The sequence below is a fragment of the Salmo trutta genome, chromosome 38, assembly GCF_901001165.1.
Source record: "Salmo trutta chromosome 38, fSalTru1.1, whole genome shotgun sequence".
Classification (NCBI taxonomy): domain Eukaryota; kingdom Metazoa; phylum Chordata; class Actinopteri; order Salmoniformes; family Salmonidae; genus Salmo; species Salmo trutta.
In genome coordinates this window covers 7,092,685-7,118,694 of record NC_042994.1, presented here as the reverse complement: position 1 = coordinate 7,118,694, position 26,010 = coordinate 7,092,685, and the positions used below count along the sequence as shown (strand labels likewise).

The 26,010-nt window shown below is 42.4% G+C and overlaps 1 protein-coding gene across 4 annotated transcripts in view; it reads left to right on the top strand.

Annotated features, from left to right (window-relative positions):
• The window catches only part of LOC115178885 (myosin-11), a 41,013-nt gene that overhangs the window by 4,393 nt on the left and 10,610 nt on the right, over positions 1–26,010 (top strand). For 2 of the 4 annotated variants that reach the window (XM_029740281.1, XM_029740283.1), the window contains exons 1-26: positions 825–1,169; positions 1,658–1,814; positions 9,556–9,583; positions 14,010–14,109; positions 14,303–14,326; positions 16,976–17,068; positions 17,255–17,318; positions 17,979–18,077; positions 18,512–18,655; positions 19,205–19,300; positions 19,512–19,630; positions 19,848–20,000; positions 20,218–20,391; positions 20,623–20,796; positions 20,922–21,036; positions 21,281–21,474; positions 22,107–22,228; positions 22,430–22,499; positions 22,704–22,864; positions 23,179–23,287; positions 23,419–23,550; positions 23,842–24,048; positions 24,225–24,362; positions 24,671–24,794; positions 25,103–25,274; positions 25,587–25,799. In XM_029740281.1, coding sequence (XP_029596141.1) covers positions 825–1,169; positions 1,658–1,814; positions 9,556–9,583; positions 14,010–14,109; positions 14,303–14,326; positions 16,976–17,068; positions 17,255–17,318; positions 17,979–18,077; positions 18,512–18,655; positions 19,205–19,300; positions 19,512–19,630; positions 19,848–20,000; positions 20,218–20,391; positions 20,623–20,796; positions 20,922–21,036; positions 21,281–21,474; positions 22,107–22,228; positions 22,430–22,499; positions 22,704–22,864; positions 23,179–23,287; positions 23,419–23,550; positions 23,842–24,048; positions 24,225–24,362; positions 24,671–24,794; positions 25,103–25,274; positions 25,587–25,799 — 3,527 coding nt within the window. Of the gene's footprint in view, positions 1–764; positions 1,170–1,657; positions 1,815–9,555; positions 9,584–14,009; positions 14,110–14,302; positions 14,327–16,975; positions 17,069–17,254; positions 17,319–17,978; positions 18,078–18,511; positions 18,656–19,204; positions 19,301–19,511; positions 19,631–19,847; positions 20,001–20,217; positions 20,392–20,622; positions 20,797–20,921; positions 21,037–21,280; positions 21,475–22,106; positions 22,229–22,429; positions 22,500–22,703; positions 22,865–23,178; positions 23,288–23,418; positions 23,551–23,841; positions 24,049–24,224; positions 24,363–24,670; positions 24,795–25,102; positions 25,275–25,586; positions 25,800–26,010 lie in introns of those variants that run through there. The other 2 variants (XM_029740280.1, XM_029740282.1) reach the window with 2 other exon arrangements.

Here is a 26,010-nt window from a genome sequence, read left to right as displayed (position 1 = left end):
GACTGCAATGTAGCGTATGGTGCTGCACAGGAGAGAGAGGGAGAGGGAAAGGGGGGGAAAAAGGACTTTATTGTTGTTGGAGCATTTTCTTTCTGATTACGGTATGGGTAAACCCCTCACTTGTAAAAGTGTATAGTACTTACAGTACACGAGTTGAGAAGATCGATGTAAGTCCTTATCGCATATGGTACAGTTACTTAGAACTCATTTCCCAGAGTCTATCTTCATATCTAAACTAGGCATGGTTGAAGTCTCCCTTGTGGTTCGTGTGTGAGCGTGTAGGAGGCTAAGCCCGAAGAGGGGGGTCTGTGAGAATTACTGTATTCTGGGAGTTTCTGGATGGATGAAGAAATGTTATTAACCCTTTGAGTGTCCATGCCTTCTGTGGGCGTATGGCTGGCAGTGGTAGGAGAGTGTATATGTAGTATCTGACTTATACACCATTTAGTTAATAACCCCTTGAGTATGTTTTTGAAGTGCTTGACTGGAAACAGTTTTCTGTGTGAGAAAGTATTTACAGAAAGAATCATGCAATTTATGGAGCTATGCCACTTCTTTTGATATTTTTGTAATGACTCAAACTACTTGACCCCTGACCTGTGGTTGCCGTGCACGACCCAGACCATAACCCCCTTCTCTGAGTCAATGACTAGCCAAACCATAAACACATAAACCAAACCAAGTCAATCCAAGCCAGTCTTTTAACATTTTAAAATGTCTTCTCTTTCTCCCACCTGCCCCCCTATCTCTATCCCCATCTACAGCTGGCCCCCCCAAAAGACAGAAGATCTTAGAAGATCCAAGATCCTCCACCGACCACCAAGATGGCTAATAAAAAACAGATGACTGAGGATGAGAAGTTCCTCTTCCTGGACAAGGACTTCATCAACAGTCCCATGGCCCAGGCTGACTGGTCAGCCAAGAAGCTGGTGTGGATCCCCTCAGAGAAGAATGGCTTCGAGGCGGCGAGCGTCAAGGAGGAGCACGGGGACGAGTGCCTGGTTGAGCTGGCCGACAATGGGAAGAAGGTGACGGTGAATAAGGACGATATCCAGAAGATGAACCCTCCCAAGTTCAGTAAGGTGGAGGACATGGCCGAGCTCACCTGCCTGAACGAGGCATCGGTGCTGCACAACATCCGGGAGAGGTACTTCTCCGGACTCATCTATGTGAGTTGGACTCTACTTTCACACAGATACATACAGTCATACTTGTACAGTACACACTCTACACAACCTGAGGTAAATGAATTCTGTCCCACTGGGACAGACGTCCATTCCACTTTGGTTCAACTTAATTTCCTTGAAATGACGTGGCAACAATGTTGATTCAACCAGTGTGTGGCCAGTGGGATAGGCCCATCTACATGAGAAGATATGGTCGTAGAAGCACACAGAGCCATAAATACTCAGTCTTCACAAACTTAGAAAGAGGTCCTTGCTACCAGCAAAAAGGACTGTGATACACATGACAGTCAATTGTAATTTCAAACACAGCAATTTAATAAGTGTTGGCTTATTATCAATAATAAACAGGGTGGTTCGAGCCCTGAATGCTGATTGGTTGACAGCCGTGGTATATTGGCCATATACCATAAACCCCAGAGGTGCCTTATTGCTTAATAATAACCCTGCTCATCCTTGTTTTCTCTCTGCAGACATACTCTGGCCTGTTCTGTGTAGTGGTGAACCCATACAAGATGCTGCCCATCTACTCTGAGAAAATCATTGAGATGTACAAAGGGAAGAAACGCCACGAAGTCCCCCCTCACATCTACTCCATCACTGACAATGCCTACAGAAACATGATGCAAGGTAGGTTCATCGTTCATAGTTACACCTCTTCCTGTTACTGTAGCTTCTTTGTCTGGGAAGGCAGGTGCCGATTCAATTCAGTCCATCAATTGACTGAAATGAAATGTTTGGAATTTCAGTTTGCCTGCTGAATTGACTGAAATGAATGACATTTGATCCCAACCCTGCTTGAAGGCCATGGTATCTCACCACAGCTATTCTTCCTATCTAGCTAGCTACTATCTTGGGAGAATTAAAAGTGGTTTGCATAATATCAGCTGCTACAAAACAGTGATTTCAACAGTCTTGTGTCAGCTGTCTTTAGGTCAACAAACCAACAAAACAACATTTTCAATAACTCAACGATAGCTAGCTCTTCAATACTCTTCAAAAGGTACAATATTTTATAAACTCAGCAGCAGCTGAACCGCAGTGCAGAATACTGCAGAGATATAATTAAGCAATAAGGCCCGAGGAGGGGTGGTAAATGGCCAATATATCACAAACCCTGAGGTGCCTTATTGCTATTATAAACTGGTTACCAACATAATTAGAGCACTGAAAATAAATGATTTGTCATACCTGTGGTATACGGTCTGATATACCACGGCTGTGAGCCAATCAGCATTCAGGGCTCGACCCAACCAGTTTATAATGCACATGGGCCATATACCACAAACACCCGAGGTGCCTTATTGCTTAAATATACTGTAGCCTTGCATGCTATTTCAATGCCCTCTATGGTCAAAAACCTCTCTTCCTGACGTATGTGGGCTGTGAAACTGCATAAAAACAATGTGAAAACGGCTTACTTCAATGGAAGTTAATGAACAGAAGCAGAAAAATCATTTTAGTAGCTCATTTGAAGAGAAGTCTGGACACGAGGTGACAATGGGCTAACTCTGCTTACAGTAAATGCCAGTAAAGGGCTCTTGGCTAGCCCCTACTGTGCTAAGACTGTGAGAGGATAAGAGGCTAATATCCTGATGTGGACAACTTAGCGTTTCCCACAAGGCTTTGTTATGTGGTGCCAGAGGTCAGGGGTCATGCGGACCTAGTTGACCCCAAGGATTTTATAAGAATTCTGGGGGATTTTCAGAGGAGCTTACTGACATCTGGCTTTAGAGATTGAGGACAGGAAGTCGGAAGACAGTTCCTGTTCGAATCTTCAATAAAATATGCTCTCCATTTTGCCTTTTCTGTCTGTTGCTTTAGGATTAAAGATAAACTATGGAAGTTTTAAGTTGCTAACTTCTGACAATATTTCTGTCCATTTAAATGACTAATTTTGGCCCAAAAGCAAAAGTTCCCAGAGACAAACATTTCTGTATTTACCTCTTTGATTCAAGCACTTGTATAATTTATTGTAAATTCTAATCAGATTGTGGATATCAGCCCCTTTTATGTTTTAAACTCTACATTTGACATTTTAGCTGTAAGTAAATGTTAACAGTTTATTTAAATGATCATCACTTTTGTGACAGTACATGTCAATTATGCGACGATAAATGACACTATACAACATGTTCTCACAAGGGCTTTGTGGTTTTATCACATTTCTACGACTGTGTCTTTTTTACAGCCAGTCACTGTGTTGCTTATCATGCATCAACAAAACTTAGATCTAACTCACTCAAACAAATCAATAACCACACCAAGCAGAAGCAGATAAGGCTGTTGTTCCTCTGCTAAGTTTGTTGGCATACAATGTTCCTTACCAAGTCACTACTTCAGAATGGTTACACTTCACCAGTTTTACACCACTGAGCCAAGCTGAGCCAAAACGTATTGCACTGGCCTGCTTACTCGTCTACGGTAGTTGTGAAAAGAATGTGACACAAATGTATCTGAGTCAGCACAGTATGGTTCAGGTTGGTACGATAGTCTAAAAAGAGTATTAGTGAACCTAACATTGCAGTCAAAGAGTGGATAGTCACCTCCTTGGGAAAAAAAACAACACCATCTCTCCTTTAGACCTCATTTTGACCCTTTTCTGACCAATGGGGTCCTCCCAGAACATGACCTTGGAAGCACATTGTAAATGATGTAAGAACCAACCTTCTCCATTGTTCAAAGTGCTGCAGCATGATGAGAGAAGTTAGAATAAGCCCTGTGATGCTGGCCAATCAGAAACACAATGACCTCACTCCTACTCGAGCTCAAGTTCCCTATTATGTAGTACCGGGTTTAAGTACTGGATACATTTCTAGTCATACATTACAAAGAGGAGAGCAAACACACTGACTTGATCATCCTCTGTTTTTATCAGTCACTCCAACTTCATAAACTTGAAACCTCATGTTTATATCATTTGGATTTAGGTCTTAGATGGACTTTCTTACACTCGTAAGTCACAGGTTAAGCCTGTGTGTGTGCATGCAGGATACCGGGCTTGTGTGTGTGTGCGTTATCTTTGAATTTACACACACACACCAGATCCCCCTAGGAGAGCTGCCTGCAGTTCTGTGGGTTCTTGTCAGATAGCAATTGACATTCCAGCTTAGTCAGAAGTAAGTGTGTGTGTGTGTGTGTGTGTGTGTGTGTGTGTGTGTGTGTGTGTGCGCGCGCATATGGGTGTGTGCACGCAGCTCCTAGTGGGATCTGTCAGGTGAACAGGAAACAAGGCAGGTTGAGGTTAAACAAAACCACAACAAGAATGTTAAGCCCTCATTGGATACATTTATGAATTGTGCCACTGACACGTTTATAACTACCTTGGAGTAGAATAACAAATAGTTAATGTTTTTAACAGTGATTGTTTTTTTTACGTTTGATCTACGTTGGTCTATGATTGTTACTCGATTTGATCTGTTTTGAGAAATGTGTAGTAATTTAAACAGCATTTTAGAATGTGTCTAGCTGTAAAGATCTTTTAAGTTGCTAGATGTGTAGGCGTGCTTATATGAAGTGTTTCTTTCCAAAACGCTATATATCCAATTTCAGAAATGTTGGAAAATTTGATTTTATTGTTTAAAGAACTTCTGAAAGAGATTTGATTTTTTTTTCACTATCTAATCATGGCATGGGGTTGTTCAATGACAGACATGTATTTGTTTAAAATCTATCACTTGATGGTTTCATTTCGGAGAGAAAAATAGTCATGTTTTTTGCTAAACTATATCAATCTGCCTCAGTCTCAGAGAAATAAGTAGTACTGCTAGGTTTTACAAAGCCAAATGTAACAAATGACTACGTTTTTTAATAAAAAAAACTGTACAAATGATTTGTGACATCAATATCTAAAAATGAATCAATACAGTAATGAGTATGTAAAACATTTACACTGACATTTTAGTCATTTAGCAGATGCTCTTATCCAGAACAACTTAGAGTGCATTCATCTTGGGTGACCCCATATCACAGTCAAATATACAGGATATGAACATGCCATTCCAGCTAGACAAGGAAAATACACTGAGTATATCAAATATTAGGAACACCTTGGATTCACCTGTCAGTCTATGTCATGGAAAGAGCAGCTGTTCAGTGTATATACACTCAGTGTATAGAGTTTAGCAAAAAACAAATACATTTTAATACACACCTAAAATTGATAAATAAAAATGTCTGAGAACAATAATATTTGAGGGGGCCCTAAGCAAAATGTTGCAAATTTCCTGCAAATTTCCTGCAATTCAATTGTCATGGTGTGGAGAGAGAAATGTGCAATTTTATAGCTAATATCCTGCAATTGTATACAATTTGTCATAGGGTGGAGATAAATGTTTTTAATATGATATCTGACTGAGAGTGACTAACAAAATCAATAGGGGCCCTCCGGTCGGTAATTCGACCATGATAGCTGCCTAGACTAATTTAACCCCCCCCAAAATGTTGCTGACATGGGCTGACTGTCAGTGACTGACATAACGAGAAAAAAAATGCAGATGCACAACAACATTTCGAAATTGCACCTTGTGTGTTCTACTATTCTAACTCCCAACAGTAAGTTAAGACCCCGACTCAACTTATTTTGTATTTATTTTTTATCAGCGGGCCTACAAAAGCTGCCCATCTCTGGTGTAGTATATGACTCGTACTTTCTGTTGATATGCTGTATGTGTAGGAATCTACCAACTTAATTGCATGTACACACAGGAAATGTCAGTGTGTGCACACAGCTATGGTGTGTGCATCCAGGGTCGTGAGTAAACATTATGACGATGGATGGTCAATAGCTCGCTGTCTACTCTGTCGCTATATTTAGATTTGAGTGTTGGGAGTTTTTATTGTTAACAGACTGATAGGATTTCCCACGACAGAATAGAGGAGATGACTAATGGTATGGTCCAAACAAACCCTTTAGGGGGGTGTCGCCCTGTCGCCGTGGCGATCTCTCCATGGGTCTACATGTACATTAAGAGGAGCAAGACTATCAACAACCCTGGCAGTGTCTGATATGGCACCCTATTTCCTACAGTGCATTCGGAAAGTATTCAGACCCCTTGACGTTTTCCAAATTTTGTTACATTACAGCCTTATTCTAAAATGGATTAAATGAATAACAAATCCTCAGCAATCTACACACAATACCCTATACTGACAAAGTGAAAACGGGTTTAGATTTTTTTTGCAAATGTATTAAAAATAAAATACAGAAATACCTTATTTACATAAGTATTCAGACCCTTTGCTATGAGACTCGAAATTGAGCTCAGGTGCATCCTGTTTCCATTGATCATCCTTGAGATGTTTATACAACTTGATTGGACTCCACCTGTGGTAAATTATATTCATTGGACATGATTTGGAAAGGCACACATCTCTCTATATAAAGTCCCACAGTTGACAGTGGGTGTCAGAGCAAAAAACAAGCCATGAGTTTGTAGGAATTTCTGCAGCATTGAAGGTCCTCAAGAACAAACTTCTTCCATTCTTAAATGGTAGAAGTTTGTAACCACCAAGACTCTTTCTAGAGTTGGCCGCCTGGCCAAACTGAGCTATGGGGGATAAGGGTCTTTGCTAGGGAGGTGACCAAGAACCCGATGGTCACTCTGACAGAGCTCCTCTGTGGAGATTGGAGAACCTTCCAGAAGGACAACCATCTCTGCAGCACTTCACCAATCTGGCCTTTATGGTAGATTGTCCAGTTGGAAGCCATTCCTTAGTAAAAGGCACATGACAGCCCGCTTGGAGTTTGCCAAAAGCCACCTAAAGGACTCTCGAACCATGAGAAACAAGATTCTACCAAGATTGAACTCTTTGGCCTGAATGCCAGCGGCAGGGACTGGGAGACTAATCAGGATCGAGGGAAAGATGAACGAAGCAAAGTACAGACTAGGGCGAAGGTTCACCTTCCAACAGGACAATGACCCTAAGTACACAGCCAGGACAATGCAAGAGTGGCTTTGGGACAAGTCTCTGAATGTCCCTGAGTGGCCCAGCCAGAGCCCGGACTTGAACCTGATCGAACATCTCTGGAGAGAATTGAAAATAGCTGTGCAGCGACGCTCCCCATCCAACCTGACAGAGCTTGAGAGGATCTGCAGAGGAATGGGAGAGACTCCCCAAATACAGGTGTGCTAAGCTTGTAGCATCATACACAAGAAGACTCGAGGCTGTAATCACTGCCAAAGGTGCTTCAACAACATACTGAGTAAAGAGTCTGCAAAAATGTATAAAAAACAGTTTTTGCTTTGTCATTATTTAATCCATTCCGAATGCACTGTATGCAGTCCAGTACTTTTGACCAGACGCAGCCTTGCCTGTCTGCTACATAATAACAGATAGTCTTATGGAGTCAACCCTGTTAAGACACTTAAGAAAATGTAATCTACAATCAGAGTCTCTGACAATTCTGTGAAATCTTGGCTCTCATCTCTCCTGGGAAGACTCACATTCCTTCACTAAGGCTTAGAAATTTGCCCTGCCTGCTCTTTGAAGTTTGAAGGGAATAGAGATGGGAAGTTGTCATGCGATTGGGTTTTGTGTAAAAAGTTTCAGCTGGTGAGGATGATGATTGAAATGTTGTTTTTCCAATGCCATTGTCATAAGGGGAATTTATATTCATCTCTTAAATTAAATGTTCTGTATGACGGTGATTTGATGACAGGTCTTGGCTTTATCTCTCTGGTGAACTCGTGATTGGGATGAGACTAGAGTGACCTTGGAATTTTCCCTTTAAACCAATTGTAATTTGGGAGACTCCTTCTCATATCTCTCTGTCTGTCTCTCTCTCTTTTTTTCTTTCTCTCTCTCTCTGTATTTTATTTATCTCGCTTTGCACTAGGAAATAGGGTGCCATTTCAGATCGGCCCCTACTCTGTTTGGCGTTTCCCCCTCTCCCAATGCCTCGCTTCCCCCGTGAGGTTCTACTCCCTGGCTCAGAGTTACATTTGGTGTCAGTGTTGTGTTTGAATCAGTTTTGAGCGTGTTTGGAAATGCTGCACAGCCCTGGATGCCCCTCCTCTCCCTCTCTCCCCTCTGTGCCTTAATTAGGAAGAAAGGGGAACAGACAGCATTTTGCTGTGTGTGGAATGGAACCTAGCCCACTGCCAAGTCACGTCCAAAATGAGGAATAGCATCCTAGCGCTCAGTTCTTTCCAGCCTGAGCAAAGCCATACAGGCTAGCCTGGCTAGTGTAGCCTAGCGTAGCACATGCCCAGTAGGACCAGGGATGGGAATGATGGCCAGTAAGGAGAGATTTCAGTATGAGATTTCGGAGTTACGCTAAATGACACAACATACGAGCCATGGGCTTTCTATTAGCAGTTAATTAAGGATAATGCACAGGGGGATTAACTAACCCTCTCTGCCACTCTCTATTTCTTTTACACTCTCTTTCTTTCTTCCTTGCTCTCCTTCTGCTCTCTCCCTCTACCCCCCCCCCCTCCCCCCCCGCTGTTTCACATAGGTCATGTTTAGATTGCACTGGGCTCCAAATACTTTAACTTGATAATTGAACTAATAATATCCAAATGGTCTTTCTTTTTAACAGCATTCCCCAGACTCCAGACACACACAAGCACATACACACCCTGTCTAGCATTTAAAGGGGGATACTGTTTCGTTATATCCCTACATGGACCTTTAGTATTTTCCTAGGATTTGTGACGTAGTCAATTTTTAGGATCACATATCAGGAATTGATAGTCATCGTATTGCTTAACACATCAGGTGGACATCTTTGATTTTGGAAAATAAATATTGTCTTTTTTTGTTGTTGTCTTGTTTTCATGTTTTAGGCATGGGAAAGCCCTACCAATTTCTCACTTGAGCAGATGATTAAACTCATGCCCTGTTTGTACAAAGGTTCAACGCATGGCTGTACAAAGATGTGAACGCTTGGTTGATTTCTCTGGAGTAATAAAGCGTATGTTTCATATGATAGGCTGTGGACTGCACTGTACATCGAGACAAGAAACAACAGAACGTCATCATCGCTTATAAGTTATTACTCAGGAGCACCACTACTGAATACATCATACAGGAAGAGTTATAAAAATGAAATACTATCCAAATGTACAGGTAGCAGACAAACATACCAATACTGTATATGATTTACACATGTTTAGAAATGATTAATAGATATCATGCTAAAGCAACTTAAAGTAGAGTGAGTATGTTTTTGAATTTGTGGCCCTAGTGGGAATTGAACCCACAAGCACCATGCTGTTACCAGGACCAGAAAAACACATCTTCATTAACCAATCCAATTGTCTTACTATATGGTGTACTGATGTCAGATGCCTGTCTTTATACTGCATATGTGCATGTATGAGCAACCCTATCCTGACATCAGGATTTTAATTTTTTTCTGCAGATCGTGAGGACCAGTCCATTCTTTGCACGTGAGTAAAAAAATCGAACATTTGACACTATCCACTACACTTCACACTATACAGTACGTTTGATCCTAAAATACACCTTGTTGTTTTTTCTCCCCACATTTTTCCTAGACGTCACATGGTTGGATGAGGGGAGGGGAGGGAGGGGGGGGATGTTGAAGATGGAACAGTAACAGTTATGTAACCAATGGGTTACATAAACACACACTGTGTCCGAAATGGAATCCTATTCCCTATGGGCCCTATGGGCCCTGGTCAAATGAAGTGCACTACATAAGGAATAGGGAGCAATTTCAGACACAGCCACAGTTAAACAAATGAGATACCTCTAACATCAACATTACCTTTTTCCAGCCTGCTACTGCACTACCCTAACACACTGTGGTCTGTCTAGTGGGATTGAACACTTTGGGGGACAACTATGGTGACATGTCTGATTGGTTTGACAATAAGGATGACAGGAAGTTCAGTGGGTATTTTGGTGAATCTTAGCTGAAATACTCATGTCATACAGATGTAGGATTTTAATTTGAGACAGTTTGCTACAGCTGGAGAATAATCCTGCATCATCAAGAAATGTGAATTATGTGGCTTATAATAAACATTTTTGTAGGGGTTGATACATTTTTGGTTTATGGCAAATAGTCTGACATTTCTAAGTGGAAATTACAAACTTTAGAAGTCGTTTGAAAACTCAAATACACTACAAGTTAGCATTTCTTGCTGTGCATGACAATGCTAAGCAACAAAATAGTGATCAAATTAAGATCCTACATCTGGGAACCATTATCCAGGGAGTTGTGGGGTTAGAACACTTCTCTTCTCTCTTTTCTGCTCTCCTTTCTACTCTCCTCTTCTCCCCTCTCTCCTCTCAGAGAGACAGGAAGTGTGCCCTGTCCTGATTATAAAGACAGATTCGTTTTTGTTTGGGCTCCATTTTGTTTGTTTACTCATTGCAGAGCAATTATTGAGAATCACTCTGGGAGAGAAATAGAATCTCTTGTCTCATTCTAGTTACTATATAGGCTAGGAGTTGTCAGGCCAAACATTCAGGAACATCTTTGGGCCCTAGTTCTAGGGGTTTTAGCTAGTCAGGTCTACTACACATAACAAAACCCAATAAACTTCAGCACCTCTTGGCATGTTGTTTGTCTCGTGCCTATTTACAGTAAGCCCTACTCTACAGTACGTCAGAGCACCTTTCCTGTAAAGCATCCAGTGTACCCAGTAGAGGAAATGGGAGGGTCCCTGTCTAAAGTAGACTGCCCTGGAGCTCCAGGCTCCTTCTATTCTAAACCGATTGATGCCAGGATGCAGCATTCTCTGATCAAATCGACTCACTTCCTGAAGTTTTGCCTGAACAATTTACCAGAGGAGGCTTATTTGGAGAAGTGGGGTTTCATTTTCCTGTTTGTTTGTTTGTTGTAGTCAGGGAATGGGAGGTCGGTAATGCAGTAGGGTTGTGGATGGAAGCAGGGACGTTTGGAGCTATAGGGTTTCAAAATTCCAGAAGTGTTCCTAATGTTTCCCCCATGTTTTTCCAAAATCCCTGTTGAAAGATTCCTGGAATCAGTAGGGGGGGAAAAAATAATTTCAAAAATCATCCTCCAACAGGGATTTCAGAAAAACCTGGGAGCTTTTGGATTTTTTTTTGCCTCTAGTTGGGTCAGCTAGGTATAAGCATGCTCTCTATCCATATATAGGAGAAACGTACACTACAGTGAATTCCATGTATGACATGCTCCCTGAGTGTGTATGAAATGAGACTGATGTATTATAAAAACATATGAACCAGGGACTGACTGTGTTGTCGTCATAGTAGACAGGGGTTTGACCTGGTGACGATAGCATTACTTTGTGAAGTATATTGATAAACATGACATAGCACATGTCATGGCATACATAATCAACATACAGATGTTGGATCTTAATTTGATCACCCTGGTGCAGGATCATTTTTCTACAATGCAGAAAATGTAAAGGTTGTAGTGTATTTGAGGTTTCAAAAGAGTTCTGAAGTTTGTAATTTACACTTCAAACTTGATTTTCCCATACGAAAATGTATTAACGTCTACAAAAATGTCCATTAATTATAATCCACATAATAATTCACATTTCCTGTTGCTGCTGGAGTATTTCCCTGCTGTAGCAAACTGTCTCAAATTAAGATCCTACATCTGTATGGCGGCAAACAATGTACTGTGCCATCTTTTGAAGTCTAGAGATTTTAATTGCATTTGGTATGACAATGTAATAGCATTTATATGACAGCGCTGTTTATAACAGCATTGTGTAGGCTTTGTGACAGACTCCTCTTATAAATGGTTAGTTTTGTAAGATGCGTTTCACATAAGTGTGAACATGGACAAAACGTGCTAATGGACTGCTGTTAGGGTGTGGTGTGTTGACAATAACATGTTATACACAGACACACACTGCAGTTTCCCATTCCATTGCTGAGTTTCTCCTCACAATCCTTAGTTACAACCAAAATAATAATGCATAGGAAGTAGCCACATAGCTCACTAAATCCTTGCTTGGGGTCTTGACATCTCATTTATATGGGGTCATCTCTTTCTCTTTACAAGAATTAGAGTGTAGTAAGAGACCTAGCATCATTCCCAAAAGTGAACCAAACCTGGGTTCAAATGCTATTCAAACTCTTTCAAATACTTTGAGCGGTTGCTCTGTTCTGCCTAGAGTGCCAGATGGGCGGGGGTTGACTGTTTGGGATTATTCTATTATGTCCAATAAGCCAGGCAAGCTCAATCAAGCACAGACAAGGTATTTTAAATTATTTTGAGTAGCATTTGAACCCAGGTCTGGAATGAAAATGGCCAAAGCCCAGGATGCTAACCAGCCATTCAGACCAGTGATCCACGGTGGCCACCCTGACCCTGGGATGGTTTAAGACAAACTGTGTTAGAAGAGGAATCCCCTCACTTAGATATACAGAATGGGAGGTCTTTGTCTCAGGGCCTATAGGTCTCTCAGAGGATATTTTCAGGGATTATGGAGTTCTGTGTTTTTACAGTGTGTTGAGGCCTGGGTAGTGTTGTTCTAGACCTGGTGTAAGGAGTGACTCTGTAAGTGGTGTGTGAGTTGAGGCCTGTGTGTGTTGATGCACAGAGTTAGTGTAGTGTGATTTTAGGTTTTTGTATGACAGTTAATGTTGGGCCTGATGTGAGTCTTGGTTTGTTGTATTTCGGTGAGGTATGAATGTTATGACAGAATTTTATAATAACATTCATAACGAATGTAGGTCTTCGTAGGAGTGTAGTGTGAATCAGACCTGATGTACAGTATATGCTGTAGTATGAGGTTGCGACCTTGTATAGTGTGAGATGAGGTCCTGTGGATAAGGTCCAGATGTAGGATCTTAATTTGATCACACTTTTATTGTTGAGAATTTTCCTGCACCTCAGGGAAGACAGATGAGCTTCGTGATTTACATAAATTCACTGAAAACCTGCACTAACACACGGTTATATTAACAGTATTGCACTTTTCATGTAGTCTACTTTTGGCCAGCTAATAGACCTAACCACTGATCAAGCAACATTATGAACTAAACGTTCAAATTATTATTTTGCTATGACAATATATGTCAAATTAAGATCTTACATCTTTATGGTGGATACTGGATAGATTCCTGTCGGCCCAGTCGGCCCCATGACAGACAGCCTCTGGTGGATCTTACGAACACCTCTCCTTTTATGGACTTGTTAGAGCCAGCTGGACTCTAGGCTGGGATCATTCAGACAGCAGCATTGCGGTTGGCGTCTCCAGCATCTAGAGATCAAAGGCCAATAAACTACTCTCCCTCATCCTTCTGTAGTTTCCTACCTCTGTTAAATATGTCCAATACCCACCCTTGGCCTTCTGGTTTAGAGGTGTAGGATATGTCTAATACATTTGTACCCTGCCTTAGTCTTCCTTAAGCCTCAAATACACTGGATTAGAAATGCTGTTTTACTTGATCTGTCTTCAGTGTACATGGGTCTTTTCAGGTTATCAGACTTTTCATTGGACCCCCTGGTCTGGTAGTGGGGCAGTCTGACCCTTTAGTTTCCTTTCATCATGGTATAAAGCAGTAGGTAGGGCTAATCATTTGGTAGAGGCACACAGGAAGGGGTTGGATGGCATTACATTACTTTGGACAATGACAATAACATTGCGCTTGGGTGTTGATGTTGTTATTTCACTCAGTCACTCAAGTGGTTCACGGTTTAATTAAAGTGAGTTATTGAACTGTGAACAACCTGTCAGTTCTGTTTTCTCTCGCTCACCCTCTGTTTTTCTATCTCAAATTCTTTCTGTCACTCTCTCCCTCTGCCCCCCCCCCCCCACTCCTCTCTCTTTCTGTTCCCCTCTCCCACCCACCCTCTCTCTGTTTCTCTCTCTCTAACCCGTGTCTCCTGCTCTCCAGTGGGGAGTCTGGTGCGGGTAAGACAGAGAACACCAAGAAGGTCATCCAGTATCTGGCTCTAGTGGCCTCTTCTCACAAAGGCAAGAAGGACACCAGTGCTGTAAGTATACTGCAAACTACAACGTTTTTTTTGTATCGTTTTTGCCATTGTGTCGTCAATGACAAGTGGCTATTGTGTGTCAAAAGTGGGGACCTCCCCAAGCCGGTTTCTATGCTCTAAGGGAGACTTGGCCAATGTGTGAGGAAACTGCCCCGTTGAATGATAATTCTGTACCGCAATTTCCTCCAAATAGACACAGCCAGGAGCATTTGTCCACGTGAGTAAAAAGGGAATGACCCAAGTGTGTTTTGCGTGTGGTGGTGTATGCGTGTTTTCTCCTAGAAATAAGGATTGCATGCGAGAGTGGATCACGGACAGGTTTTTTGTAGTAAAAAAATATATTTCTGACAAGATCCCCCTCCTATCAAGTTCCCCATCTCCTTTGTTGTTGAGCTCAAAATAATAAATTTAAAATGTACAATAACATGAGCAATATCATCCCATATCCCCATTGTGTAACAGTGTGCTCATAACTTCCTGATATTACCAGTTATGGACCTCACAACTACAAACTGCATGATAGTGATTTTTTTTTTTTATTAACATGCAGCCCTCTCATCCAAATACAAAATGGTAGATAATATGTCAGATGATTTACTTTATATTCCCCCTGAGTTTGGTTGTTATTGTTATGTCGTCCATGGTTTTCCAAAAACACTCTTTCACTGCCTGGGGTTGGAGCCCGGCATTGAAACGGTTAACCACCACCACAGATCGTCACAGATCAACAGAGCACAGTGTGAGCATGTCCATCTACCTTTTTCCTGTCTATCAAACGACATCATATCCTACCTCATCCCCTAATCCTAACATCCACCACCTGCCATTTTGTCCTGTGGGCGTTGTGGCGGCGTCTTGCTCCTCCGTAGCGTTACACAGTAGTTGTTCTACCACTTTTGATGATTTGCACCAGTGTGGAATTTTTCAGACACCATGTGACCTACACGTGACCTTGTGATCTCTGACCTTTGACCTTTTCATCACAACAGCCAGCTCGCTCTCTTCACCCCTGATTTTAAAATTTAATTTTTTTTTTTAAAAACATGCATTTTCGGACAGCTCTCTACTGTCAGAATCATGCCTGAGTGAGATTCAAATAGTTGGGGGTACGGGGAGGGGAGTAATAGTCATCATTGTACAGCAATGAAGGGATTAACTTCCAGGTCAATGGTTAAAAGATGTGTTTTTCTTTGTCATTACCCCTCAAGACCTTCAGGAGATGCAGTGAAGCCCAATCATAATTTCATTGTCCAGCCTTTTCTACTACCCACTGGGCACACACTGGTTGAATCAACGCTGTTTCCACGTCATTTCAATTAAATTACATTGAACCAACGTGGAATAGACGTTGAATTGACGCCTGTGCCCAGTAGGTACTTAGTATGAAGCAATGTATCGGCCATGCATTCTAAGTAGTATGCTAGTGTGGAGATTAGAATGTAATACATTTTTTAGAAGCCTACCACCAGCAGTGAACTTAATACGCCTGCTTTAGAACTAGAATGTCTCTCTCTTCTCCTTCCTCCTCTCCTCCTTTATCTCTCCATTTCAACAGCATATTAATGACTGATCCTTCCTGTCATTTCCCCTCGCTGTTTCTTTCTCTTTGTTTTTCTGTCTCTTTACTCTCTCTTTCTCTTAGTGGCTGTCTGAAGCGAGCAGGGCCTTCTTTTCCCTGCTGAAATGTAAAGTATCTGGTTGCTACTCTCTTTTCACTCAAGTACCAGTAACTCATTCTGTTTTAAAATCCATTAACTTGGGTGAGGTTTATCTTTATCTTACTGGGAATTTGTCAATAAGGAGATTTGGCTGATGTGTTCTCATCAAATAGTTTTCTCATAGATCCAGATCTGAAAGGCATGTGACAGACACCTCTGAACTACAGTTAAATCATTTACCTCATTTACATTCATTTGCCCTGTGGTTTTGCACAACATTGTCCTGGTTTCAACTCTCCAGTCTAAAAACACTCATTAAAAAAACAGGTGTAAGGACCACAACAAGCTAACAAGCTATCATTCTCGGCTAGTCAAGATGGGAGAGGTTAAGCCATCCACTGCTCCCCCTAAGCCAGAGGAGCATTAAGTATGTGGGTGTTTGTGTACACGTGCACATTTCCGTGTGTGTGTTTGACAGAGGTATGCCTGCCTCTGACCCAGCCAGTAAGCTAACGCAGGCCCTTTGATCAAACTGCATATTATCAGATCTGTACAAAGCCTAGAGAAATGCAAAATATTTGATTTCTAGGAAGCACCTTTCTATAGAAATAACAATCCTGTCATCTCTGCGGACCTGGAACACACCCACTGCCTACCTACTAGCACACACTCATATCGCCACCCTCTGCTCTGGCTCCTCTCCAGACCAGCAACACTCTGAATCTACCACCTCCAGCCACTCCCTCCTCACATCCTTCCCCTGGCCCAACCAGCAAACACTCTAGTGGGCCTCATTTGAACAATCAGGCCCTGGTTGTCTCAGTTTGAGGCAGATTAGTAGTGAAATAAGTCATGTTGGTAGGACATGTGTCCTCAGTGCATAGAGACTAATAGGGGATTAGATCTTCTGGAGTAGTAGGTGCTGTCCGCTCAGTTATAATGCTATTAGGCCCAGTCACAGTGTAGATATACACAGTGTAGAGATGATGATATAGGAGTCGAAACTGTTGAAAACAACTGGGTTTGTTGTTTAGGATCTATTTCTTTCTGTTCTTTCTTTCTGTTCTTTCTATCTTTAGAAAATGTTCTTTTTTTCAATTGACTTTCATAGGGCTTGTGCTGCTGTTCCAGCCTTTATTTGACTATTCTATTCACAAATGAATGTCACAGATTTAGTTTAATGTTTGTCATTACGTTGTTATGTCCAGGGGGAGCTGGAAAAGCAGCTTCTGCAGGCTAACCCCATCCTGGAGGCCTTCGGGAACGCCAAGACCATCAAAAATGACAACTCTTCGCGATTTGTGAGTTCACCTTTCGCAGACGTGTAGGCCTAAAGTATTTGAGTGGGTCACAAAGTAGTGTCCACTTTTCATGAATCAATTCATTAATTCAAACTATTGATTAATGTAATTTGCATAATGACCCATATCTTTTTGTGTTATTTAACATTCATCTGACTGTAATCCTGGCGTACCTGTTCCCTTTAGGGTAAATTCATCCGCATCAACTTTGACGTGACTGGCTACATCGTCGGAGCCAACATTGAAACCTGTATCCTTACACAGTGTTACATACTGTAACTCTAAACTGGGGCATCCAGTTTCAGAAAAGCTGTTTTTTGTGTTCACTACCCTGGGAAAACAGCTACAAAAGCTCCTGTGACTTCTGTGTTTGAACAGTAAACATGAACCCAGACCCAAACCTGCGGTATTGGACTGTTGACACATTCCTGTTAGAAGTGTCATGGGTTCTCCTGTGACCGACGGTAAACACTGGGGAGGTCGTTGGCATCTGCACAATGAGTCTAAAAAGTGCTGTCACTCCAATAACTCTTAAGTTCCCATGGAATGGAATGATGAGATAAGAAATGTTTAGGTTGGAATTATGTATTTGGGTCATGTTGTTTAAAGATGTTTTGGCACAGAGCCCTATTTGTAAAGGTTCATACATACTGTAGATACAAGTTGCTGAACCGTCCATGGTATCACTTACAGATTGCCAAGAACGTATTAGAAAATGAGATAATGAAGCTCCAGTGTCATCTAATATAATGTATATTCTGTGTATAGTTCACCGTGTATGTTCACTGTAAGATGACAAAGTAGACAAGCTTGTTTGTAAATAAGTTTCTTTGGACTGTTTTCCTCTCAAGCATAAACTTGAAACTCCATCCAGAGCATTAGAATGTATATCCTTAACGGCTGTTCTCAGACCTGCTGGAGAAATCTCGTTGTATCAGACAGGCCAAGACAGAGAGAGCCTTCCACATCTTCTACTACATGGTGGCTGGGGTCAAGGACAAGCTACGTGGTAAGATCTGGGTTGTGTTTCCTATTCCCTAGGTAGGACCCATTTGACCAGGGTCCATAGGGCTCTGGTCAAAAGTAGTTCACTCTGTAGGGAATAGGGTGCCATTCTGGATTTAGATCAGGGTTCCTGATCAACCTGATGATTGTCATGGTGGAGGAGAGTAGGCGATTTAATCTGTAGTGCAGGACGGGCAGTTGTGGAAGTCCCACTTTTCATCCCATTGACCCCAGACAACCAGAAGCGGAATCATTCTGTACACAATCAAATATGATTATTTCTTGATAATACAGAGCTCGAATTTCTAGAACTCTCCACTCCATCAGTGAAAACCCTCAACCGCTGTTCTTCCAGATGCGCTCCTGTATGTGATTGAACGTAGAGCTAGAATTTCTAGAACTGTCATAATTGAACACACTGAATCATTGTCATTCCAGAGGAGCTTCTGCTGGAGAACTTCAGCGCCTACCGTTTCCTGATTGCGGGCCATGTCTCGATCTCGGGCCAGCAGGACGACGAGATGTACGAGGAGACCATGGAGGCCATGAACATCATGGGTATCACTGAGGAAGAGAGGACAGGTACTGTATTAATCAATAAATTAATCAATTTATCAAATCAACAAATCACCACAAAAAGTACTGCATGTGTCGATAAACATCATGGGCCTCACTGAGAACAAGAGGATAAGTAGTTCATTTAAATGAATCAACAAAAAAATGAATTGATACATCAATCAATTATTCAATCACCTTAACAAGTCCTGCATGAGATGAGGGGATAGGTAGGCTACAGCACTGAGCCATTCTATTCAATCACAACAAACTCTTCATTACTAGGGCAGTTACACTATAATGTTATACGATATAACATTAAGGAATAACCAGGCTATGACTTGGGTCTAGGTTTTTTCTTCAAGATCACATGGTCAGGATAACCCGGTGGCCCTACATCAGCACGTCAAATACATTAGACACAGTAAACTAGGTGTGCAGATCTTAGATAGCTAATGGTGACTGACTAGCTAGGCTGACAAGGCATAGAATATGGCATGTCATGGCGGCCATTTTGATTTGTCCCTGTACTTACTGTAATTGACCTGTACTCTCTGTGTTGTCTGTGTCCTCTAGGCATCCTGAAGGTGTGCTCCACGGTGCTGCAGTTGGGAAACATAGAGTTCAAGAAGGAGAGGAACCAGGAGCAGGCCACCATGCCTGACAACACAGGTTAGAGGAGGACATGAGATGGCAGATAATATATACATAACTTGTGCACTATGTTATTTGACATTGTATGTTATAGTACATGTTATATGTTGTGCTATGCATATGGTATGTATTATGCCACTTATATTAAATGTAGTACATGCTGTATGTTATTAATGTGTAGGACAATATCACATCTGCTTTCTTTCTGAAATGTGTCTTAACTCTCCAGCGGCTCAGAAGGTGTGCCATCTCCAGGGCATCAACGTGGTAGACTTCACCAGAGCCATCCTCACGCCTCGCATCAAAGTGGGCAGAGAGGTGGTACAGAAAGCACAGACCAAAGAGCAGGTACATGTTGCTTTGGCAGGCTGAAATTCAGACAATCCTGCTCGCCTGTTTCCCAGACTCAGATTTTAGCTCCTGGACTAAAAAACATATTCAAAGGAGAATCTCCACTAAAAGTGCTTTTTGGTCCAGGAATAGACCATACTGCTGGGCTGAATTTGAGACAACTGAAAACTAAACATAGTTTTAAACAATCTATATTTTATTCTGTTTCCTCCAGGCTGACTTTGCCATCGAGGCCTTGGCCAAGGCTATGTACGAGCGTCTGTTCCGCTGGCTGCTAGCTAGGGTCAACAAGGCTCTGGACAAGACCAAACGCCAGGGAGCATCCTTCTTGGGCATCCTCGACATCGCTGGCTTTGAGATCTTTGAGGTGAGTGAGGGGATTCATATGATTGCATGGAAGGCTTCATAGGGTTGTATGTACGATATCTTGGATAAGACTTGGACTGCATGCTATACGTCAAAGCTGAGCTGTTAAGTTGTATTAAGATGAAGGAAAAGACTTGGGGGCCTAGCACACAACCTTGTGGCACACCAAACTGTCTTTAGTGAAAACTCAAATTCTTCTTCTCTCCCTTCTCTTGCAGGATAACTCCTTTGAGCAGCTGTGCATCAACTACACAAACGAGAAGCTGCAGCAGCTGTTCAACCACACCATGTTCGTCCTGGAGCAAGAGGAGTACCAGAGGGAGGGAATTGAATGGAGCTTCATCGACTTTGGCCTGGACCTGCAGCCCTGCATTGAGCTCATTGAGAGGCCGGTGAGTGGGAAGACTGTAAAAAAACACTCTTTAGGTGTAAAATGTATGCATTCAAGACATTAAATAGATACAGATTAAGACTAGTCCTTGACTAAATAGCATTCTCACGGTAGATTCTACATTGAAAGAGCTTTTTAGTTCAGTGCTAGGCTTAATCTGTGTCCTGGAAACCTTTCCTATATATATTACGAAACCAGGAAAATATTTATTTGAGTTATGTTTTCTCCACAGAACAATCCTCCTGGTATTCTGGCCCTGTTGGATGAGGAGTGCTGGTTCCCCAAAGCCACAGACGTCTCCTTCGTGGAGAAACTCATGAACACCCAGGCCAGCCACCTCAAGTTCAGCAAACCCAAACAGCTGAAGAGCAAGACAGAGTTCTCTGTGCACCACTACGCTGGAAAGGTGTGTATCTATCATTTTTGTGGTGCTGTGTGGCTCAGTAAGAGGGTAAGAGGGACAAGGTTGTGAGTTAATTTCCCACAGGGATCACATACAAATACAAGAAATGTGTGGCGTTTTGCCTGTAGGTGGACTACAATGCTGATAATTGGTTGACAAAGAACATGGACCCTCTCAACGACAACGTCATAGCACTGCTTAACAGCTCGTCCAACACGTTTATCCAGGATCTCTGGAAAGATGGTAAGTCCCCCTGGACTCCAGTTTATAGTTGCCTTTTTAGCATCGAGATGGAGTCTCAAGATAGATACATATACCCTTTAATTTTGTGTGACTAGCTCTGATTGAAAATATTGCCTCCTAAGTGTGGTAACCAGATCTATTCCATGATTAGCCAACTGGTGTCATGTTTGACATACAGGCTGCCAGTGTCCTAACCTAACCCAAATTCTAAAACAAACCCCCTCTCTGTCATTATGTGACTCAGCGGACCGCGTGGTGGGCCTAGAGACCATGGCCAAGATGTCCGACAGCTCCATGCCCAGCGGCTCCAAGACCAAGAAGGGCATGTTCCGGACCGTGGGTCAGCTCTACAAGGAGTCCCTGGCCAAGCTCATGACCACGCTGCACAACACCCAGCCCAACTTCGTCAGATGTATCATCCCTAACCACGAGAAGAGGGTAGGCACTAGGCATAGACATTATTCACAATGTGGCCATTGTTCAATAGAACGTTCAGCTGTGAATAAGATCTATTAGGCTGCAAGTCGAGGGAGGTTCCCTTCACCCTGTTGCCAGTGTCTAAGTGGAGTGAAGAAATCCACTTGATTCAATTTGAATTCTCTTTGATTCAATTCTAGCCTACCTCAGTTCACTACTATTGTTCCCCTTGTAGGGGCATTCCTTTTGAAGTGTAGTTTGTTGATGCAGAAGAGGTGTGCAAGCAACTCCCTTTATAAAATGGGAAAAAATACCATATTAGATTAGCGGCAAGATGCCCTGTTTGTCCGATAAAGTGAATTTAGGACATTTGAATGGAATTAAGTGTTTCCTCCCCCAGGTGTGAAGGAGTGTTAAGTATTTTCTTCTCCAACTGCTTTTTCTACTTTTTCACTTTCAACCTTAACCTTTTTAGAACAAATCTAAAGAATAACTCTATGTATTTATTTCTATTCGTAAGGTAAGGAGCTGTAAATAATCTCGCCCTTACTTTAGTGTTGGGTATTTGTAACAAATTGATGATGTTTGTATACAATATGTAAAGCAAATGTAATCATATTCATTGATCCTATATCCTGACCCATTGTCCTCAGGCGGGGAAACTGGATGCCCATCTGGTCTTGGATCAGCTGAAGTGCAACGGGGTGTTGGAGGGCATCCGTATCTGCCGGCAAGGATTCCCCAACCGAATCCTCTTCCAGGAGTTCCGTCAGCGGTGAGTAGACTTGAATGGCATAATCTGTTGCCTTAGCCTGGTTAAACCAGCCTGGACACTGTCACTCACCATGGTTTCACCGTTCAGTCTGGTTTAACCGGAGTATACTATTGCCTACTATCCAGTGCATTCAACATTGGCATGTATCAAACATAGCCTGTGGGGAAACATTTCTCTTAAATCAATATTTTCACTCTACAGTTACGAGATCCTGGCGGCTAGTGCTATTCCCAAGGGATTCATGGATGGCAAACAGGCGTGTGGTCTCATGGTAAGAAAGTGGAGCCATTTTCAAACCCTAGCATCAGGACTTTTATCAAGTCTATAAAAACAGCCTTACATATTCTCTTCTCTGGAATTCTACCAAGACACCAAGTACCAAGATAGAAACCAAGTTGGTACCAACTCTGCCACATACCAAGCTCAATTCCCCTTTTCTCACATTCCTTTCCTGTCCCATTTCCTGGTTCTGTAGATTAAGCACCTGGATCTGGACCCCAACTTGTACCGGATTGGTCAGAGTAAGATCTTCTTCCGTACCGGCGTGTTGGCCCAGCTTGAGGAGGAGAGAGATCTGAAGATTACTGTGGTCATTATCGCCTTCCAGTCCCAGGCTAGAGGTTTCCTGGCCAGAAAGTGAGCAATGGCCTTAGTGTTGACACTGCTTTAATACAGTAAAGCTCTGTCTATATATCAATTCTACCCAGCTAACAACATTTTGTCCTGGGAACGTCCCCTAAATGTTAGGAAAGTCCAGGGGATGTCGCAATGTAACGTTCCCAGGACAGACGTTTGTTCTACTTTTCTGATTCTGGTTTCGAAAGTGCCACTATGTATGCTGTTATTAGCACAGTTCCCAATTGTAACTGAATCAGTGAAAATGACATTTATGAGCCAATAAATGCTACATTACAGTGGTCAATGTTGGTTCCGCTCCTGTGTTCTAACAGGGCCTTTGCTAAGAGACAGCAGCAACTGATGGCCATGAAGGTGATTCAGAGGAACTGTGCTGCCTACCTCAAACTCAGGAACTGGCAGTGGTGGAGACTCTTCACCAAGGTAGAGTTTCAACAACATTAACTATTCAACTCACTCCATTAATTGATGTCTGTCCTACTTACCAAGGACATCAGATTTAGACTTTGGTGGCGGATGCAGTGTTGACCAAGTCAGTCCGTTCTGACCTGCAGGTCAAGCCTCTGCTGCAAGTGACCCGCCAGGAGGAGGAGATGGGCCTGAAGGACGAGGAGCTGCAGAAGGCCAAGGAGTCTGCAGTGAAGTACGAATCAGAGCTGAAGGAGATCACCCTGAAACACACAACAGTATGTATAGGGGTCCATTCGCCAGGAACACCCCCTGTCTATGTGCTTTCCACAATCTTTGTAGGGATTATGTTGCCATTTTTCAGATATTCGTTTGAATTAAATTACTATTGTAACCCTTTTCACTACTTTCATTGTCTCAAAAAGAAGTATTGGCATTTACATAAGTGTTATGAAATAAAAACATTAAAACTCAAAGTTTGGTGTACCACAGGGTTGTGTGCTGGGCCCCCTACACTTTTCTTTCTATTAAGCTCTCTTTGCTTTTTCTCTGGCTCCTCCTCCATCCAGATTATGGAAGAGAGGAACACACTGCAAGAGCAGCTGCAGGCTGAGACCGAGCTGTATGCAGAGGCAGAGGAGATGAGGGTGCGTCTGGCCGCTAAGAAGCAGGAGCTGGAGGAGATCCTCCATGAAATGGAGGCCAGGTTGGAAGAGGAGGAGGACCGCGCTCAGGCCCTGCAGGTGGACAAGAAAAAGATGCAGCAACAGATGCAGGTTTGTTCGACCTTTTCTTTCCTTCTATGTCTTTCACCTTGACTTTGTATTTTGGAGTTCGGGGTGTGTGTTGCTTAGGCTTGTGCCAGTCATGTTAAGTCATGGTGGTAGCCTAGAGGTTAGAGGGTTGCTGGTTTGAATCCTAAATCTGGCAGTTCTTCTTGGTTCGTTTTTAGGACCTGGAAGAGCATCTGGAGGAGGAGGAGGATGCCCGTCAGAAGCTGCAACTGGAGAAGGTAGCATGTGAAGGCAAGATCAAGAAGTTAGAGGACGATGTCTTAGTGATGGAGGACCACAACACCAAACTGTTAAAGGTCAGTTATAGTACCATGTCTCAGGCGTCATATGAGACATATTGTAAAGGCTATGGGCCATTAAAGTTACATTTGAGTGTTTTCGTCTATCAAGAGAGACTAATGTGTCAGTTACCATATTATGTCTCAAACATCATAAAACTAGCATTGTCAAGTCTCTGGGTCCATGAGTCCAATGAAGATTTGATAATGACAGTTGATCCTATTTTCCATTTGTCCACTCAAAAAGGCATTTGATGAAAGCAGGGTTATGACATTTAGGATTTACACTGTGTGTTTACCTGTTTGCCATGTTTACCCTGTTTTAGGAGAGGAAACTAATGGAAGAGAGGCTAGCAGATTTCAGCTCCAACCTGGCAGAGGAGGAAGAGAAGTCCAAAAACCTGACCAAGCTCAAGAACAAACATGAGTCGATGATCTCTGAACTTGAGGGTTCGTATCAATCTTTTACCCCATCCAGACATCAAATAAACCACTCTCAATGGATACCACACCTATTCAGTTATCAAGCAACAATGCACATCTTTGTCTGTACAAATAGTGGCTTTGGGGGTTTTCCTGACCATGTGACCTGACCAGGAAAAACTCCTAGCCATATTCATACGGGAGCATCCTATATCGTAACCAATCTGTGTTGTCCTTAAGTTTGTCTGAAGAACTTATTGAAGCTATTCAGCCACTACACACATCTTCATCCATGGAGGAACATTCCATATATTACTTTATCGTTTGTCCTCTAGTCCGTCTGAAGAAGGAGGAGAAGGGTCGGCAGGAGCTGGACAAAGCAAAGCGTAAGCTGGAGGCGGAGTCTAACGACCTCCAGGAGCAGATAGCCGACCTGCTGGCCCAGATCGCTGAGCTCAAAGCCCAGCTGGCTAAGAAGGAGGAAGAGCTACAGGCTGCTCTGGCCAGGTGGGCACCAAATACTGTATTTCGATATTTATTTTTTGTAATTGTGTCACTTTTCATTATTCTTTCCTTTTTGAGCCCTCTTCAGCTGTTTTATAGATCCTCACATGATACTGTGATAAAGTCCACATTACACTTGTATATGACCTCTAAAACACAGCACCAAATGTAACAGTGCCATCTATTGATATGAGCATCAGCTCAGAATACGCCTTCTTTTATTAGTGATATGTTTTATTATCTTGAAATCATCCACAAACAACGTATTACCAATGTATAAACAACATATAAACAATGTTCACCTTTTTCCCCTAGGCTGGAGGACGAGATGGCCCAGAAGAACAATGCCCTAAAGAAGATCCGGGAGCTGGAGGGCCACATCTCAGACCTTCAGGAGGACCTGGACTCAGAGCGCCAGGCCAGGAACAAGACTGAGAAGGCCAGGAGGGACCTGGGAGAGGAGCTGGAGGCCCTCAAGTCTGAGCTGGAGGATACACTTGACAGCACCGCTACCCAGCAGGAGCTCCGGTGAGTCCAAATACTAGGCAGTGGCTCTGTTCCAATATCCACACTGGCATACCACTTAGTATGAAGCAATATATTCTTAGTGAATGCTAGTATGGACATTGGAACGTAGCCATTTGGTCATTTGTCTGTATATTCATACAGTCTAGGGTAGTACTTGGTCTATTCAATCACTCATGCAATTCATCATTTATCCATCCATTCTTTCATCCAT